The 18,289-nt window shown below is 37.8% G+C and overlaps 1 protein-coding gene across 2 annotated transcripts in view; it reads left to right on the top strand.

Annotated features, from left to right (window-relative positions):
* PLCG1 (phospholipase C gamma 1) overlaps positions 1-15,052 on the top strand; it is a 110,445-nt gene extending 95,393 nt beyond the window's left edge. For both annotated transcript variants that reach the window (XM_034413928.3, XM_087889175.1), the window contains 7 exons: positions 607-831; positions 1,972-2,120; positions 6,327-6,441; positions 10,081-10,242; positions 10,580-10,668; positions 12,077-12,261; positions 13,538-15,052. In XM_034413928.3, coding sequence (XP_034269819.2) covers positions 607-831; positions 1,972-2,120; positions 6,327-6,441; positions 10,081-10,242; positions 10,580-10,668; positions 12,077-12,261; positions 13,538-13,580 — 968 coding nt within the window. In that variant the 3' untranslated portion in view covers positions 13,581-15,052. The remainder of the gene's footprint in view (positions 1-606; positions 832-1,971; positions 2,121-6,326; positions 6,442-10,080; positions 10,243-10,579; positions 10,669-12,076; positions 12,262-13,537) is intronic.
* The last annotated feature ends 3,237 nt before the right edge of the window (positions 15,053-18,289 follow it).

Genomic DNA, 18,289 nt, shown 5'->3' with positions numbered 1-18,289 from the left:
GGACATACTTGTTTATTAAATTTATATGCCACCCATTTCATTATCCAGAGCAAGGGTGGCTAACATGCGATAAAAAATAAATGTACTGTTTAAAAACAATTATAAATATAGAAACAGTTAAAGTTACAAAAATTAGATAGATTAAAAACATACATTGTCCCAAAATTAGATTTTTAGATTAGATTATTATCCCAAAATTAGGTTATCCCAGAATCTAAGGATTGGTGAGCATCGTTATTTAAAAATTAATTATATCAGCAGGCAGATACCGATTTATTTTTGTCCCAATGCGACTGAGATAACTCTCATGTGTATTTTACTGCTATTGTGGAAAAATACAAAAAATCATTCTAGAACTAAAATGAATGGGCTCTTTCAAGTTTATTTGTTTTGAAATATTGTATCAAAATCTTTAAAATTATGTTAAAGTGCATCATTTATTCAGTATTTCGGGACCTGCTTTCATTACTCTACATTTTCTTGACTATCCTGACTTAAAATATATACCATAGTGAAGAAATATACATCTCATTTTTTTAATCTTCTCATTCATTCTGTGAGGAATTAAGATTTTTGCAGATTAGCATCTCCCTATTCTCTCTACAGAAATTGGAACAGAAAGAGCCTGCTATAGAGATATGTCATCTTTTCCTGAAACCAAAGCAGAAAAGTATGTCAACAAGATCAAAGGGAAGAAATTTCTGCAGTATAACCGATTACAGCTTTCCCGCATATACCCCAAAGGACAGCGCCTGGACTCTTCCAATTATGATCCCCTTCCTATGTGGATCTGTGGCAGCCAGTTGGTGGCACTCAACTTTCAAACACCAGGTGAGGCCAACTCTTTACTGAATATTTTATGGTGGTGACTGTGGCTTATGGCAGGAATGGGCAATATGTGTTCCTCCAGATGTTGTTGAATTGGTGTCCTGGTAGACTTCATGCTCATCGATGAGGGATGTTAGGGGCTACAGTTCAGCCATACCTGGAAGGCCACGTTTTGACCATCTTGGCAAACATTACTGAATGAAGATGTTATTGCTTCAGATTTTTATGTTCTGAGTTCCAATCCTTCAAGACTATTAACTATCACAGATCTTCTCCATTGGTGCCCACATTTTCTGGAATTGCATTTCTTCTTGAGTTCAAACAGTCCCAACTACACTATGTTTTCCAACAGCTATTAAAACCCGTATCAAATTGAGAACAATTTGAACCTTTTGGCCACTTGCATACTGCTCAATGTTCATTATGTGCCTGTCTAATTTTGTTGTACATGATTGCATTGTATTTTTTCTGTCTCTTTAAAAACCTTTTATTGGATTTGGAGTTAACTACTCAATCATTTTCAGTTGGACCAGCATATAAACTTCAGTAAATACATAAAACAAACAATACTACTGCCAACAAGTCTTTTTTTGTTTACTTATAATTTGGAAAGGATTATTTTCTATTTTAGCTCTATGTATTAATAAAACTAGAACATATTAAAAACAATAAAAACTTGCCCTCTGTTTTATAGGAACTGCATGTGCTTGAAGGAGAAAGTAAAAGATAGACTCACAATTGGCTGTAGCGGAGCACGTGAGCCTCTTTCTTTCCTAGGACTATGCTGAATCAATAAGAAAGCCAAAGTAAAATAAATTGCTCATCTTAAACTGCCAATTGTCTTAAAGAATATGAGTGTTGGCTTCTTAAAAGTATTAATACTTTTTTTCAGTTAAGATGAGCATTCTTTGAATAAAATGACTCCTATAGAGAAATATTGTGGTTAAGATACTTTTCGCATGCTAAAAAATTAATACTTCACTGCATGGAGAATTGCATTCAAGATTTATGAACTGGGCAGCAAACACTAAATTATAGGAAGAGCTTTATTCAGATATAAGGCTCTATTATTATTTTACCAAACTGCAATATTATTTTACTGATGTTGGGGTGTTTGTCATCGAAATGCCTATATTTTTGCAGACAAGCCAATGCAAATGAATCAGGCTCTATTCGTGTCTGGAGGCCAAAGTGGCTTTGCATTGCAACCAGCCAACATGCGGGATGATATCTTCGATCCCTTTGACAAGAACACCCTGCGTGGAATGGTGCCACTTTCAATCTCCATTGAGGTTTGTATTTTATGATTAACCAAGTGCCCACTAGAATGAATTCTAATATTGACTTTATTATGGTTGAATGTGATCCTTGTAATTTATCTAGCTTTCACTTTTTAAAACCACGTATTCAATATGAAATGATGTATATGTTGCTAAATTTGTAGCATCATTTTGAAATAGTAAGCCAACTTTTATCATAAGGAAAAGATGGTGACATCCACTTCCTGGTTTAAACTACCAGTTGTTTCTTAATGTGTATAAATTCTGAATTTGGTTTAAGCTGATTTATTGACACATACCACAATGCCTGAAGCCATGATTTATTGTTTACTTGTTTTTATAAATAATATTAATTTCCATCTGCCCTTACCATGGTGCAGCAATTTACCATAGTTTAAAAATAGATGCAAATGCTTTTGATCTCTGTAATTATGCTGGAGGTGAAGATTTGCAAGAGAAGCTATTGTTGACTAAGCTCAAGATTTACATAGATTCATTTTTGTTATCCTGAACATAGCATTACATCAAAAATGGCATCAGCTTCCAATTGTTTTCAGACACAGGATATTTGTTGGCTTAAGCTAAACCTTATTTGAAACTACTTAAACACTTAAGGACTTTAGAGCCACATGCCTGTTCAAAAAAATAATAATCTGTTTTTAACACTTGGGGACACTAAAGCTTGAGTCTAAAACAGTATTTCTCAATTGTGGCAACTTTAAGATATGTGGTCTTCAACTTCCAGAATTCTTGCTCACTGGCAAATTCTGGAGTTGAAGTTCACACATCTAAAAGTTGCCATGGTCTAAATAACAGTCCTAGCACACAATGCATTATTATTGTAACAAGCAAAAATAAGATCTTACTATCTGGAGTTGATTTTAACCAGCAGCCAATACTGATGGAGATACCACATGAGCAAACATAGACATGCCAATATCTACCGTATTTTTCGCACTATAAGACACACTCCCCTCCCAAAAGTGGGTGGAAATGTCTGCGTCTTATAAAGCGAATATTGCAGCGGGGGGAGGATGATTTGCCACTGCCTGTCACCATTGCTGCTGCTTGCCACCGCCAGGGAATGCTGGATCCTTCATTGCCAAGCAGCTGATCGGCAGTTGGATCAGCCTCCTGGAATACCACCGATCAGCTGTTGAAGGCAGTGGGGAGCGCTGCTGTTTGCCGGTGCCGCCAAATGATGGCAGTGATGATAGGCGGCAGCAGCTCAACTCAGTTAACCAGTGGTGGGCACAACGGAGCGGAACTCTGACGAGCCACGTGCTGGGGCTGCGATAACATGCTGAAGCTGACCAGGCTGTTTGCTGCAAGGACGTAGCCAGATGAATACCGGATGGATGCTGGGAGGCAGAGACAGATTTTTTTTTCTTGTTTTCCTCCTCTAGCTAATGTGCATCTTATAGCCCAGTGGTGGTCTTATACTGCGAAAAATACAGTAGATGCAGTAAGAGAAAACATCTCTGTCACTCATCATGGTATTGGCTGATGCCTGAACTTATACCTGGGTTCAGTTGTGTACCACCAACAGCTTGCAGTTCTAATTGAGTCAAGATCTTCTGGGCCATATTTCTTGCCCAGAAATCCTATTCTGATCTTTCTTTATCCCCATCTCCTCTGAATTTTCTCAGCCACCTCTGAATTCTCTCCACTAACACTGCTACTAAATTCCTTCCTTGCCCACATTTCCATCATCCTGGTAATCACCAGCTCTCTTTGCTGTCTCTTTGCTCTTTCTATGTTCATCTTCCCCCCACCCACGTTTCTCCCATTTCTTTAACAATCGGCTCCGCATCTCTTTTCCTTAAAAATCAAACATTCCCAACTGTAGAAACGTATGGCTCAACACACAAGCGGTTATCTATCAGTTCTTCCCCTGATTTCCTTCAGTTCACCTACTACCCAAACTAAGCTTCCTATTAGCTGAATGAAGTTTTATTGTGGGTTTGAAAGCTGTATGCAACGAAATTGCATTATAATGTATGCCGATTAGTGTACATTCAAAGTGACAATAAAGTTATTCCAAGTCTTAAATCTAAGGGTTTATTACTTAATACTCCATAATACTGGCCCTAATAAACAGGAAAGACGGATTTCTCAAAGACAGACTAAAAGTAAACATATTGTACTACTTTCATGTTGTTGCTGTTATTGTTACCATTATTAATAATCATTTTAGAATGCTCTTCATTTCAGAGAAATTCACAAGAGAACAAGCATAGTAGTGCTTTGAAAGAAATCACAATAAAATGAACAATCTTCTAAAGAATAAATGAAAATGTATTTCTTTTTGAAAAGCAAGCAGTTTGCTTGTAACTTAGTTGTTAGCACCTGGATGAACAAGTGCATCTAAAATTGATTCCTGAAGGGAGATAGTCTGCTAGGCTAGGCTATTTTTTTCCCTTGGGAGGAAAAATCTATAGGTGGCTTTGTCAGCTTTGTTTACTTCAGCTCAAATAGACATAAGTTTAATAATAGGCCATACAACCCTCCCCCCCCCCCCCCCCAAAAAAAAAATATGATCTACTTTGAAACAAACTGTCAAATTCTGGAAGTTCTGCTAAACTGTTTCAGGACAAGTGTGCTTTAGCAGAAATCAAACTCGGAACCTTTTCATGTTCCATTGTTCTTGCCAAAACAGAATCCAGAACTTTTTCTTTCTACCTCTTCCTTCATATCACTTTGAACTGACCCATCTCCCCATTATTTTTCCACTGCCTTCGCTCCCACATTCCCCACAATTGCCACGGATGTCTCACTTGACATGACTTACCAGGCAACATATACCACGTGATATGCCTCATCTTATGTCCCATGTGACTTGTTTCATACCTGTTCTTCCCAACTCCTATCCTTCCTTTTGTTTATTGCCTTCTCTTAACGACTGCAATATCACAGTTGCCAAAGCATTGCAACAATCTTGGCTTTTCCTGCTTTTGCCCCTATTTTTGCCCTACCCCTATTTCTATCAAGAACTATCTTGTTTTGCCCTATGTGGACCAAATCCCTGAATATGCATGTTTTGGATTAGGCCCCCAATCACCTGTTCTCTGCATAGAATACTGTGGCTGTTTGGGGTGGGTATTGATCCTCCTTAGATCAGTGTATTGAGCAGTCGTCTAGTGAGAGAAAACCAAAACACTAGTTGCTAGTTGACCAAATCTTCTCTAACAAAAAACTACTTGAGACAAATGATAAATGAGCAAAACAGTCACTGGAACTGCTAGTGATAAATCATTCTGTGAGGGAGGCATACAAGTGTTGTGAGTTGACAACATACAAATCTCCTACCCATAGGTGGCGTCCTTCGTTTAGAAATCCAGTTAGATTAAACTTGTTTAGGGATTTATTTGTGTGTGTGTGTATGTGTTTCACCAACTCCATGGATTCTAGTCATCTTGGAATGTAGAAGATGCAACCACTACACACCCCTCAGACTACGTTTGTTGTTGTTGTTGTTGGGAATTGCCCTATTTATTGCAATGGACAACAATTTATGGCTCTTGAGATGTTTCTTGCCCCTTGTAATTGGTCGTGTTGGCTGAAGATGATGGGAAATGAAGGCCAAACAGAATGCCTATCCCAGCGATTCTAAGATTATTATTCTAGGATTATTAAGAAAAAAATGGGAGTGAATATCAATATAGATAAAGGACTTATAAATCCTAGCTCGTGTGACTGATAACAGCACAGTAGGGAATGAGAGCTAATTGTAAGAGGGCCAGGTGTATTAAGTATCATTTCTATTCTGGAACCTAAGTCAATGAGAGCTAATTTGTTCCAATTATTTCAGTCTGGCAGTCTTAAGTAATTTTGTTTACTTAGAACTCTAAACATGATACTAGTTAATGTATTTTCTGGATTCCTATGACACATTGAGCCATTAACTAACCACACTGGTGTGGTTAGGCCATAGGATCACTATGTCATAGGGTTTTTAAAACTTGTTCTTAAAAGGTTTTTAATTGTAGTGTTTCAGTGTTGCTGAACACCACTAACTTAAGCCCTGCACAGATTCTAATTGTTAAAGACAGAAGTTTTTTAACTGAAATGTTTAATGGTATTGAAGTTTTCTCAAAGGAAGAGCCTTAGGAAGCAATACCTGCATCAGTTGACTAAAGTCTCTGTAACCATTTGGCTCGATATACCCAACATTTATCTAACAGTATGATTTTTCTCCCTTCTGTGTGTCTTGTCCAGATTCTGGGGGCACGGCATCTTCCCAAAAATGGAAGGGGAATCGTTTGCCCATTTGTAGAGGTTGAGGTATCTGGAGCAGATTATGATAATACAAAACAGAAGACCGAGATGGTGGGTGAGTACCTGATCCTGCCATTTCAGTTTCAGATTCCATTGCCAAAGATGTCAGTGTTATTTAATATATCCTATATAATGTTAGCAATTGAGAACATGTTCTCCTATCACAGTAATGGCTAACCTTTTTGCCGTTGTGTGCCAAAACCGGGGGGAGTGCGGGGGGAGTGTCACCCACGTGCGTGCCCACACCCATAATTCAATGCGCTCTACTATCACCCTGCACATGCGCACGCGACACCCCCCCAGCACTCCCCCGGCTTTTGGCACTGTGGGCCCGGTAGGCCCGTTTTTCACCCTCCCCAGGCTCCAGAGGCTTTCTTGGAGCCTGGAGAGGGCGAAAACGGCCTTCCTCACCCCCACCCCAGAGGCCGGAAACGGCCCGTCTCCCGACTTCTGGTGGGAACGGAAGTCCTGTTTTTCAGTTCACCATCATGGTCCTATCACTTTTAAAAATCAGCTACTTTGTCATCAAACAAGTACAGAGTTGATCTCACACTTATGTCCTATGGCTGCCCCTCATTTGTTTTTCTCATGACTTTCTGATTGAAGTGTGAAAAAGAAGCTCGCCAATGTTTGGGCAGTTATTTCAAATTTACTATGAGGCTTTGTTGTGGCGAGAAGTGCAGAAATGTTTCCTGTTCACTGAATATCTGCAAATTGTTCTGGGTAGATGACGAGGAGCTACTTTCTATTTTGACACTAACTCTGGAAGTATAGGCCACTATAGAGATAAATCTGTACAACTATAGATTACTTAACATGCATTACATTAGAAAGAGAGAAAATGGATGCAATATATTTTTTGTTTTGAATTGTCCGCTGTAGAATTGGAAGAAGCTATTTAAACTGGAGCAGATGTTTGAACTAAACTAAACTTTATATTAAAAGTTTTCAGAGCGTAAATTATTTATACGTGGAAAAATGCCAACTTTGGATCATAACTAGGCAAGTGTCACCTTTTCTGTAGTCAACATTCTCTCCCCTGCCAACCTCAGAACAATTTTTTAATGTGTAAATATTATTTATTATTTAGTAACTGTAGTTACTCAAACTGCAACGAATGGAACTTGTTTGCATTTACTGTAAGCTTTATGAGTTTGGATTCTTTACCTCTTGGGCTAGTTTGTTTATTTATTTATCTTTTAAATCCTGTCCTTTATTAATCCTGTACTTGTCTAATCAACAATTGGAGAATTTTCCAGATTTGTAGAAAATTTCAATCATGAAGTGCCTAAAAGTTGATATATTGTTGTTGCTGTTATTTTTGTTGTTTTAAGTAGCACTTGTTCTGGTTATGTGTGTTCCTTTATTAAGATTCCACCTTCAGGAATCAACTGTTGCTAGGATATTGGCTTGCAATTATTAATTAATTATGCAGTTCAAGGAATCTAAATATCTGCAGAGATTTTGCAATACAAGCAAAAGAGAAATATAGTATGATGACCAACAATTTGTTTCCATAGTGGTCAGCCATTGGTTGTGGGAATTCCAGAAGCAGGATGTTATTTATTATTTTATTTTATTTATTTTTCATATTTCTAAACCACCCATCTCCCTCAAAGAGGGTCTTACAGTATTACAACCACACTATAGTATTTTCCTGCTTCTTTATCATAGTGAATGATACTGAGTTTATCCAGCCTTCAAAATATATATTGAATATAACTAGCAAGCTTTTACTCTTTGTTAATTTGTCTAAAACTTTTTAAAAGTTTCCATGTTGGTGGCCACCACAACTTTTTGTGCTTGTAAATATAAAATGTAGTATTTTTATTTGTTCAATATGCACTAAAAAAGTGAAACATTTTCTTGGAATGAATTAAATTTTAAGATATCTTTTTTTTGGGAAAACCTAACCTAATACGTTAAAGATCATGTGTAACTGTTCTATTAGCTTATGTTTCTTGCCATTTTTAGAATTATCCTTTTTAAAATTCCTAATGCCATACAAATCTGACTTTCTTAAAACTATGAATGCTTACCTCTATTTAAATCAGTGTACATCAGGTGGAAACCATTTTAACTGCAGCCTGTTTTCTTTTATCCCAGAAGTGGATGTTTCTATCTCAAGTTTTTAAAACTATTATTTCCCTTTAGTTAATCAAGATGTTTATGCTCATCCAGATTTTATACTGTGTAAGAAATCCACAAATTTAAGGAATAAATTTATATACTCCTAGCTGACATATAAAGAAACCAAATGTTTGTAACTGGTGTGTTTATTTGTAATAAGACATTGGAGTCTTTAATTCCATCCTCTGAGAATGAGAAGTGAGATGAAATATGTTGACAATAGTTGCAGTAAATGTGTCAGCTCAGTGGTGGGTTGCTCCCGGTTCTGTCCGGTTCTTTAGAACCGGTAGTAAAAGCGGCAGGAGGCTCCGCCCACCTGCCTGGATGTCATAATTGGCGATATGCGCAGAAGCGTGCATGCTCCTGTTGCAAACCGGTAGTAAGAGTAAGTAGAACCCACTTCATGTCAACTCCTGCCTTTTCAACTTAACCATATTTGGGAGCCAATGTAGTTGGTCACATGGTATTTGGGCCTGAAAGACCAGAATTAGGTTTCCTGCTCAGCCATAAACACAACTGGTAATCCTAACTTCGCTTTTCTACATTTTGTGATATATGAAGAAGATCTGTTCAGTGACCAGAACTTCTTGGTCCATGCATTGTTAGGCAGCTGCATTGCTTTCCTCTAATAAAAAACAGCTTTAGTGAGGGATAGAAACTTAATTTCAAAACTACCTCAATCTGGTACACACATCCAGGGACAGGCTGGGAGTCTTTTCCCGTAAGGAATTCTTATGCTTAAGACAATAAGATTCAGCTACACATTTTCATTGATTGCAATTCTCTCACCTCTAATGGAAGTTAGTGCAGGGATTTATCCCATTGTCTTGAATGATATAAGATAAATAGAAAGTTTGCCTAGGCCCAGGGAAGAAGAACCAAACCAAAGGAAAGGACCGGACAAAGTAGTTTTGTCCCTGTTGAGTTCTGCCTGTAGTAATTTCTCATGATATTCTTTTGGAAAGGTTATTATCATCATTTTAGAAGGCATGTCCATTTGTTTTACCTTTTCACATAATCAAACCATTGCTTCAATTATCACTTTGAATAATACTGACTGAATTCACCCAAATTTAACTTCAAAATGCTTATTAATCTTTTTCTCTTAAATATAATGGCAATAGCACTTAGACTTATATACCGCTTCACAGTGCTTTGCTGCCCTCTCTAAGCAGTTTACAGAGTCAGCATATTGCCTCCAACAATTTGGGTCCTCATTTTACTGAGCTCAGAAAGCTGGAAGGCTGAGTCAACCTTGAGCCAGTGAGAATCGAACTGCCAGCAATCGGCAATCAGCAGAAGTAGCCTGCAGTACTGCATTCTAACCATTGCGCCACCACGGCTCTTGGTACAGTGGTTAGAAGGGAGAAGGACTATGATGTCAGGTTCAGAAATGGTGCTTTAGATGTTAAATTCCGAAACACAATTTTGTGCTTTGCAGAGAAGATAAGTAATCATAAAACATCTTGGTTGTAATTTAAGTTCACTGCTGTTTAAACTATTATATTTCTTTGTGTTCAAACAAATTCCATATTTATCTGATGGTATCTTTTGTTTACTATAGTGGACAACGGTCTGAATCCTGCTTGGACCCCAAAGACTTTTCAGTTCCATGTCAGTAATCCTGACTTTGCTTTTCTGCGTTTCGTGGTATATGAAGAGGATATGTTCAGTGACCAGAACTTCTTAGCTCAGGCCACTTTCTTGGTTAAAGGCCTAAAGGCAGGTAAATGAAGAAAGGTCTTTTTGTCAAGGATAACTGTGTTGATACAGATAGAGGTAGTCCTTGGTTAACAATTGCCTTGTTCAGCTAGTGGTCAAATTCATGTCAGTGCTGAAAAAATAAATTCACAAATGGCCCTAAAACATACAGCTGTCATTATGTAGATGACCAGCTCAGTAAGGGGGCAAAAAAAAGCTCAATGTAGCATTAGATTTTTTTTTTTAAAAAAAAGGCATGATAAAAGCATAATATCTTATTTAAATGTTGTATTTTTAAAGATTATAAATGCTCAACTCTGCTGACTTGCTCCCTACTCATAATTCATTTTGTTACCTTTGAGGATACCGTGCTGTACCTTTGAAGAACAACTATAGTGAGGATCTGGAATTGGCCTCCTTGCTTGTTAAGATAGATATAATTCCTCTCATGGTAAGTTGTTATTTTACAAATGAAGTTTGAATACCACTATTTTGTGGTAACTAGGTATAGAACAGGAGGATAAAGGTTATTCTCAATCTACATTTAACTAAGAATGGCTAAGATTTTGGGGGTACCAACAATAGCCTTACAATATCATGTCTCTTTGGGAACTTTGCATGTTTGTAGTTTCTGGCATACTTTAGACAATGTGCTTTCTGCTCCAGATCTGCTTTATCAAAGATACACAGCCTGATGTCCCAGGGCCACATAGGGTCTTCAGAACTGCTGCTGAACTCTAATTATTATAAGAGCAGGAAATTATTAAATATTTATGAAATGTGTTTCATTAAATGTATTTAAAGTAAATTCAATCAAACTTAATTTTCTTTGCCTGCTTTTTAGAGTTCAGCCCACTTGGGCCAAAAGGATAGCAATAACAATAGCACTTAGACTTATATACCACTTCACAGTGCTTTATAACCCTCTCTAAATGGTTTACAAAGTCAGCATATTTCCCCCAACAATCTGGGTCCTCATTTTACCAACCTCGGAAGGATGGAAGGCTGAGTCAACCTTGAGCCTGGTGAGAATCGAACTGCCAAACTGCTGGCAGTCAGCAGTCAACAGAAGTAGCCTTCAGTGCTGCATTCTAACCACTGCACCATCACGGCTCTTGTAGTAATTATAATGCAGTATTATCTATATGCTGATTTAGACCAAGGTTTCATAAAATAGGAACTTTTAGTTCTTTTGCCCCTAGGACCTCCATGCTAATTTACTTGCAGGGATTATAGTGAAATGTCTTCTTTTTTGTAAGAGTAAACATGCAAGCCAAATAAATTTGCTTATGTGTGGTAACACACACTTCTTTTTTTTTAAAGAATTGTAGCTACTACCTTCTCTGGGAAAGAGAGAAATGGGTGTTATTCAGTGGTTTTTAATTTACCCATTGCTTTGGGTCTCATTTTTTTTAAAAAAAGTTCTCCAAACTTCCTGCTAACTTGACCACCAAAATGAAATTGGCTTTCAAACCTAAGCAAGGAGTTAAACTACCTTGTTGACTGATATTTTAATGAAATGATTATGAAGAACTGGGTTTGTTTTCATGTTAGTAGGATAAAAAAAGGATAAAAGGGTGAAGATAAAAAAACTTAACTAAGTGATGTCATTTCTTAATATATTCATGTTTAAATTTGTTTTGTGTTATTATACAAAATTCCACAAATTTCTTTGATGATACATGTGTGTGTGTATATGTATACATGCACATAATAACAGATTCCTTAAGTATTTATATGGCATTGGATGGGGAGATCTGAGGAAGATTAGTGAATGGCTGGCTGAATTAAATTTTATTCGTCTCTGTAGAAAGGAGATCAAATGTTCCTTAGTTGTTATTCTTTCTATTCTGGAACAGGAAAATGGTGAAATTAGCCCATTTGCGGCATCTCCTTTCCGAGAGAGGTCTGCTGATTCCCCAAATCAGCTCTTGGCAGGCAGAGCCAGAGAAGGTTCCTTGGAAGCACGATATCAGCAACCATTTGAAGATTTCAGGACGTCACAGGAGCAGCTATCAGAGCATTTTGACAATCGAGATAGAAGGTAAGTGTGTAGGAATTAAATTTACATATTTGGAGGCTCTGCATAGTAGACCAATTCTAATAAAGTAAATAAAGGTAAAGGTTTCACTGTCTAGTTGTGTCCAACTCTATGGCCGATGTTCATCTTTATATCTTAGCCAAGGGAGCCAATGTTGTCCGAAGACATTTCCATGGTCAAATGGCCAGCATGATTATAGTGGTATGCCGAGACACATGGAATGTTGTTGCCTTTCCACCTAAGTGGTACCTATTGATCTACTTGCATTTGCATGTTTTCGAACTGCTAGGTGGGCAGGTAATAGGAGCTCACCAAGCATGACGCTTGGGTCTCAAACTCTGGCTGTTCAGCTTTCCAGCTGACAAGCTCAGCATCTTTAATCACTGAGCCATCACACGCCACAATAAAATAAAATGAGGTATTTGTTTTCAAAGTTGGTTATTTTGACCTTATATGGTACTGGGCTTGTGTTGGCTGACTGACTGACTGCTTGGCCCAAGATACTTTATTATGTATTCTAGAGCTAAGTTATTCCATGATAGTTGCCTTATATTTTTTCCCCAAATATTTGCAACGAGGTCACATAGGGGAGGGAAATTAAACTTTTATAAAGTTGTCATTGCAAAGAATCCAAATAAACATTAATCCAGATGGCTGAGATGGAATTTTTTTATTATTTTTTGAAGGAAGAACATTATGTTGTGGAGTCAGCCTTCCATGTTACAAAGTACCTCCTACCCACTTGTCTTTTAATACTCCAAATGTCCCAAATGATGTTGCTTCTCTTTTTAGTACAAAATGTCACATTTCCAAACCCATCACCACCTCCACTGCCAAAAGTGGTCAATTCTATCAGAATGGAGAACAATGTGGTGAACTATTAATATTTAATGCAAAAGTATCCTGCCTTTACGAGTATGAGGCCATAAAAGTTTATTGGTTTTGGAAGAGGAACATCTAAGCTATCATTGGGACTCAGATGTTCCAGTGAAACTGCTGATCTCTTTTTTTTTTTCCCCTAGCATGCGATAATTATTTTTAATTTGGTTTCACTTTTGTATTTAGCCCTTCTAAGGCGCTCAGGGCTTCACTATTTTATCTTCACAACAACTCGATTGGATAGGCAATGGGGACATTTCTACCTCTCAGGGTAAACTTACCCAATCATCAGTTTCATTGCTATTGTACAGATACCCCAACAGAATTCTAAGCAATATTTGACTAATTTTTAAAATGAGCCATTGAGTTGAATTTGCAATTCCTGTTTCTTTTCCCGCAGGTTCCTGCGAAAGACGCGGGTGAATGGGGATAACCGCCTCTAGCTCGTTTGCCTGCTGGAAAGCACTCCTCCGGTGCTTGTGATTCTCACGGATTGCTGTGAACTGGTTTCTATGGAAACGTCACATGCTTTGGCCTACTTTCAGGCAGCTTTTCCAGTTTCTGTTCTGAAGGATGTTCAAGTGGAAAACTTTTTTTTTTTTAGAAAAGAAACATCAAACCACACATCAATCACTTTATTGTTGAGGAGAAAAAAGACCTTCAGAACCAAAACAGAGGGAAAAAGTACTGAATGTGTGTATCTTGTCAGTAGCTAAGGCTCAACACAAAATCCAGTCAGCAGTTTCCTTTTTCTGTGTCACTGAAGTTTCAGAGAGGATAATACCTCAGAGCTGCCAACAAAGCAGCTTTCCTTTACTCAGCTGAGAGAAGCTGATTTTTAAAAATTATTATTGTTAATTTTATTAAACTTCTTAATCACTGATGGTGCACAGAAAAAGATATTTCCATTTCAAGAGAAAGTACAATTATTCTCGTGGTATTAGAGCACAAGCCCAATAGGGCATACTAGGCCCAGTCTTTGGGGCCGTGTCAAGCTATGCAAGGTTTTAAATGTCAGTATTGAACAGAGCTGCCAAGTTTCTTACTTTGGCAGATCTTGGGTTTCATTAGCTGGAGTTTAAGTGCAGAAGACCATCAGCAAAGCTGTCAAATATCCTCCTTTTAATGTGACCTCTTAATGACTAGTGTGAAGCAGAAATGGGCAACCCTGTAGAGAATGGGTGACTTGAGATTTCGAGAGGCAACTTTGAAGAGGTAGGAACAGACGGAATACATGAGCCAAAGCCAGCTCTGCAAGAGGTAGAGCTCTTGCCACTAACATATTTCTTTGCTGTCACTACTTCCATAATGCCGTTTCGGCCACTAGTGCTGGAGTAGAATAGTAGTGTAGGGCCATGTGCCCTGCTGCAATAGTTCTCATGACCAGTATTGCTGAAGAGAGGCCCTACAGATCTTTGTAGAGTTAACAAGCTAAGGAAGCACTTTTAGCTTCTCTGAGTTTTCACCATTGCACCTCTTATTTTGGAGGAGATTATTTTTTTTGTATAGGACCAAGCCATCTCCTCTTTTTAAAGGAAGTTTTTCTCCATGTTCTTTAGGTCAGGCCATCTGAAGGCAGTTGTCATTGTCATGATTTGCCAGTTACCCAGCGTGTCATAACATGTCTATTGCTACAGAAACAGTGAAAATTATATGCTGCTGTCTTTTGCCTACTAGCAAGGTGACAAAAACCCAAGAATAGTACTCAGTGTTTTTATTTTACTTTGCTGGATAAAGGAAGAGCAGATATATCCCAGTCTCCAAAGGCAAGCTTCACCATACACGGTCGTGTGAACAATGCATTGTTTTGACTTTCTGAAGAGGAGCTTAGATCCTCTAACTCCACCAGATGTATGGATAGAGACCTACCGTTTGTTGGGATGAATCAGGCTGCACAATAAAAGTTCTGAATTAATATACTGAAATCCAGCCGTGTATTTTGTAAGAAGAGGAAAACCGATTGGGATTCAAATTAACCCATGTGTGTTGTAGCATTGCTTGAAACAACAAAAGATTTCTTCAAGGTAGAAAACCAGGTTAAAAATTCATCAGTGAAGGTATTCCAGGCTCTTATAAATTTTGTCCTGAGACAGCATGCTTTAAAACGTGCACCATCACAACAAATGTGTAAGTTAAGTTTGTTAAGTTAGTTTGTGATAGTAGGCACACACACTGGCAGAATAATGTCACGAAACCAGGTTACCTCAAAAGCATAAATTGGCTGCCTTTAGATTGACAGATGGGTTTACAAAACCCAACTAATTTAAGCTAATGATGCTTTAGCTCATCCCAGGCCAGGAAATGTATGTCATGTATTGAATGTACAGGTCTCTCTCATTCATTGTGCTGACTATACAGTGTTTATTTCTACCAAGTTAAATACAAGATGAATTAGTTGAAAAGCATGGGGGTGGAATACTAGATTTACTTGTTACTGAGTCTGAATTTAAAGTATGTGCACAAAGTGTCTTGCTAAGCAAAGCTGAAGCTAATAAGGACACAAAGGAATGCTATGTGCCCATATAATTTACTTGTGTATATTTTGTACTAGTAGTCCTATTCATTCTGGAGGCCAGACTCTGCGGATCTCAGTCGGTCATTATCCCGCCTGCTCTCCTTCCCTACAACAAGCTGAAGCTTAAGACATTTATCAGCTTGGGCTACCATACCTAGCTGAAAGTGTGTCTTTCCTGTGTTTGGCACAGAATTCCCAAACAAACAGATGATACAAAAGCACATTTTGGTTAATACATTCTTTTTTTAAAAAAAAATCATGATACCCTTGAAATCCCCTTTTAGAAAGTGTAACTTTCTAAGTGATTTAAGTGTAACAAAAAACCCAGGATGGTGGAACATGTGTCTACTTTAAATAAGAGCAATCCTCCCAATTGTACCTAAAGCATGTTCTAATTATTATGTTTGTCTAGCACTATAATGTTAAGACAGTTGATCAGATATTTGATGAAGATGGTTAAAGTCCCCTTTTTCTTTGTTTATATCTAGATTATTATCTCTGTCAATTTGTTCTTTTTGATTTTGTTTTGTTTCCTGTTTTCAATCATTTATAAACTGTCCAGAGTTGTTGGGCGGCATATAAATAGTCACATAGTCAGCCAGATGTTTACACTGGATTTGGCATTTTTATCTACCTACTGAGCCCTTCCCAAGGACTAGGATAGGCATTTGTGGTTGTTATTTTCCAAAAACACTTTCATGAATTACAATAATAAGCGTAGGCTAACACCAGCTAAAGAATTGGGAGCTTTCACATTGTTGTACATATAATAATAATTGACAAGATGTTTTTGAAAAACTAAGAGAAGGAAGGCCAACTTGAATTTGAGTCCCTGCCACATAACTGGATAATCAAACTAAAAGACATCACTAGAAATATCAGAAGGTTTGTGCTAAAATTAATGGCACAATAGAAGACACAGCGGCTAGTCAATGGGGATAGACCGGGAGAGGTTAACATCGAGAGGCATATTTCAAGCAGACTGAGTAGAGTTGACAAGGAATCGTAGGTGGATTGTGGAATGTTGCAAGTACACCAGACAGTTGAAAAGAAGGAAGAATATCTGAAGGACAGTAAAAATATACACTGAAGTTAACACACCATGAAAGTCCACTGAATAGCAAACTGATCTATAGGAAAGATGCATTTAAATGCTATCAACTCATTATTCCTTCAATGAGAATATTAAAACTCCACACCTACTAGCTCTGCATTATGTTGCAATGAGAACTAGACTGATCATCTTTATATCGGTCTAATCTCTAATGTGTGGCAGCATGGCTCTTCCCCACTGAGTTTGGAAAGCTGTGTATATAGGACAGTGGTCCACATTTTTCAAATCCACATGCACATACATTGATGGTGATTTTGTGACCAGCAAGTCGAGGTAACCAACTGTCATTTTGGCCTCCCCCCCCCCCTCCAAAAAAACCCATTTCATCAAGAATGTGCAGAAAGCGGTTTATTTCTCAATTGTTTATTTAAGACAAAACCAGTAAGGTCTCATTTCATCAAAATGTATAAGCAAGCTGTTCCCACCCTCATAGCCACATATACAAAATGAAGGGAAACTTGCTGCAGTTCACTTCGCAGAAGTGGCATCGTTGCTGAAAAAGAGCCAGCACCATAGTTGCCAGGCGCTGGTTCTCTCTTGCAGGAGAACTACATTAGCATTTACCCACATCAACAGCTTCGGTCTTTTCTTCAAAAAAGTTTTACCAAAAGTACAAAAATTAGTTGATTTTTGTCATGGTTTGTAAATTAATCCTACTCCTATATAAACAGAAGTTTGTACTAGCCAGGCGTTACTTACAATAGTTTTCCTATCATCAGCTTGGGAAGCTAAAAAGCTTAGCCAGTCTGCTTAGTGAGATAATTTTACAAAGGATGAAAAAAGCTTTATCCATCTGTCTTCAGAAAGCATCCTAAAACAGATGGTATCTACAAAGCTCTCCAAAAGCACCTGTAAATAATCCTTATCCCCGCTTATTCTAAATAGGTAACTTTGTTGGGAAAATAGAGGGGGGGGGATCTGTGTAAGATTGGATGGGGGGGGGAGAGGGGAGATAATTCAGTATGCTGCAATTTTGCTTTGGCATGAATACTTTTCACTTACAGTATTTTTATCCTAAGAATAGAGCCTTCCTACTCATTAACAACACCAGGACACCTGGTTTTAAAAAGGAATACAAGTTTTGAAAAGTATTATATGTAAAGCTGATCCTGGGCACATAGTTTTTGGGATTTTTGTTTCAGATGTATTTTTGCTGGTCTTAGTAATATTCAAAAGGCATGTTGCAACTTTAGGGGAATTCAAGAGTGCTTATGCATAAATTCAAAGCTATAGTATTATAGTGTCACTCTTGTTCATGCCCCTCCCCCCATCTTGCAAGATCTAAGGAAGAAATACAAATCTAGGCAGACACAACACATATCCAGTTCTTGGCATGTCTAAGCAACGCCAGTTTGATGGACTTGTCCAAGGCTTATAATTCCAGTTAATAAACTTGTCCTATTTAAAGGCAGCAGATAACAGTATATCTAAAACAGTTGGTTCTTATGGGAATTCCATAGAAGAGTTGCATGTGGACAATTACTGTAGAATAGGTTCAACCATGTCCGTCTGGCCCAGGTGTT

Source organism: Pantherophis guttatus, chromosome 3 (assembly GCF_059756535.1).
Source record: "Pantherophis guttatus breed Tessera chromosome 3, ASM5975653v1, whole genome shotgun sequence".
NCBI lineage: Eukaryota > Metazoa > Chordata > Lepidosauria > Squamata > Colubridae > Pantherophis > Pantherophis guttatus.
This window is presented reverse-complemented; position numbering and strand designations above follow the sequence as displayed.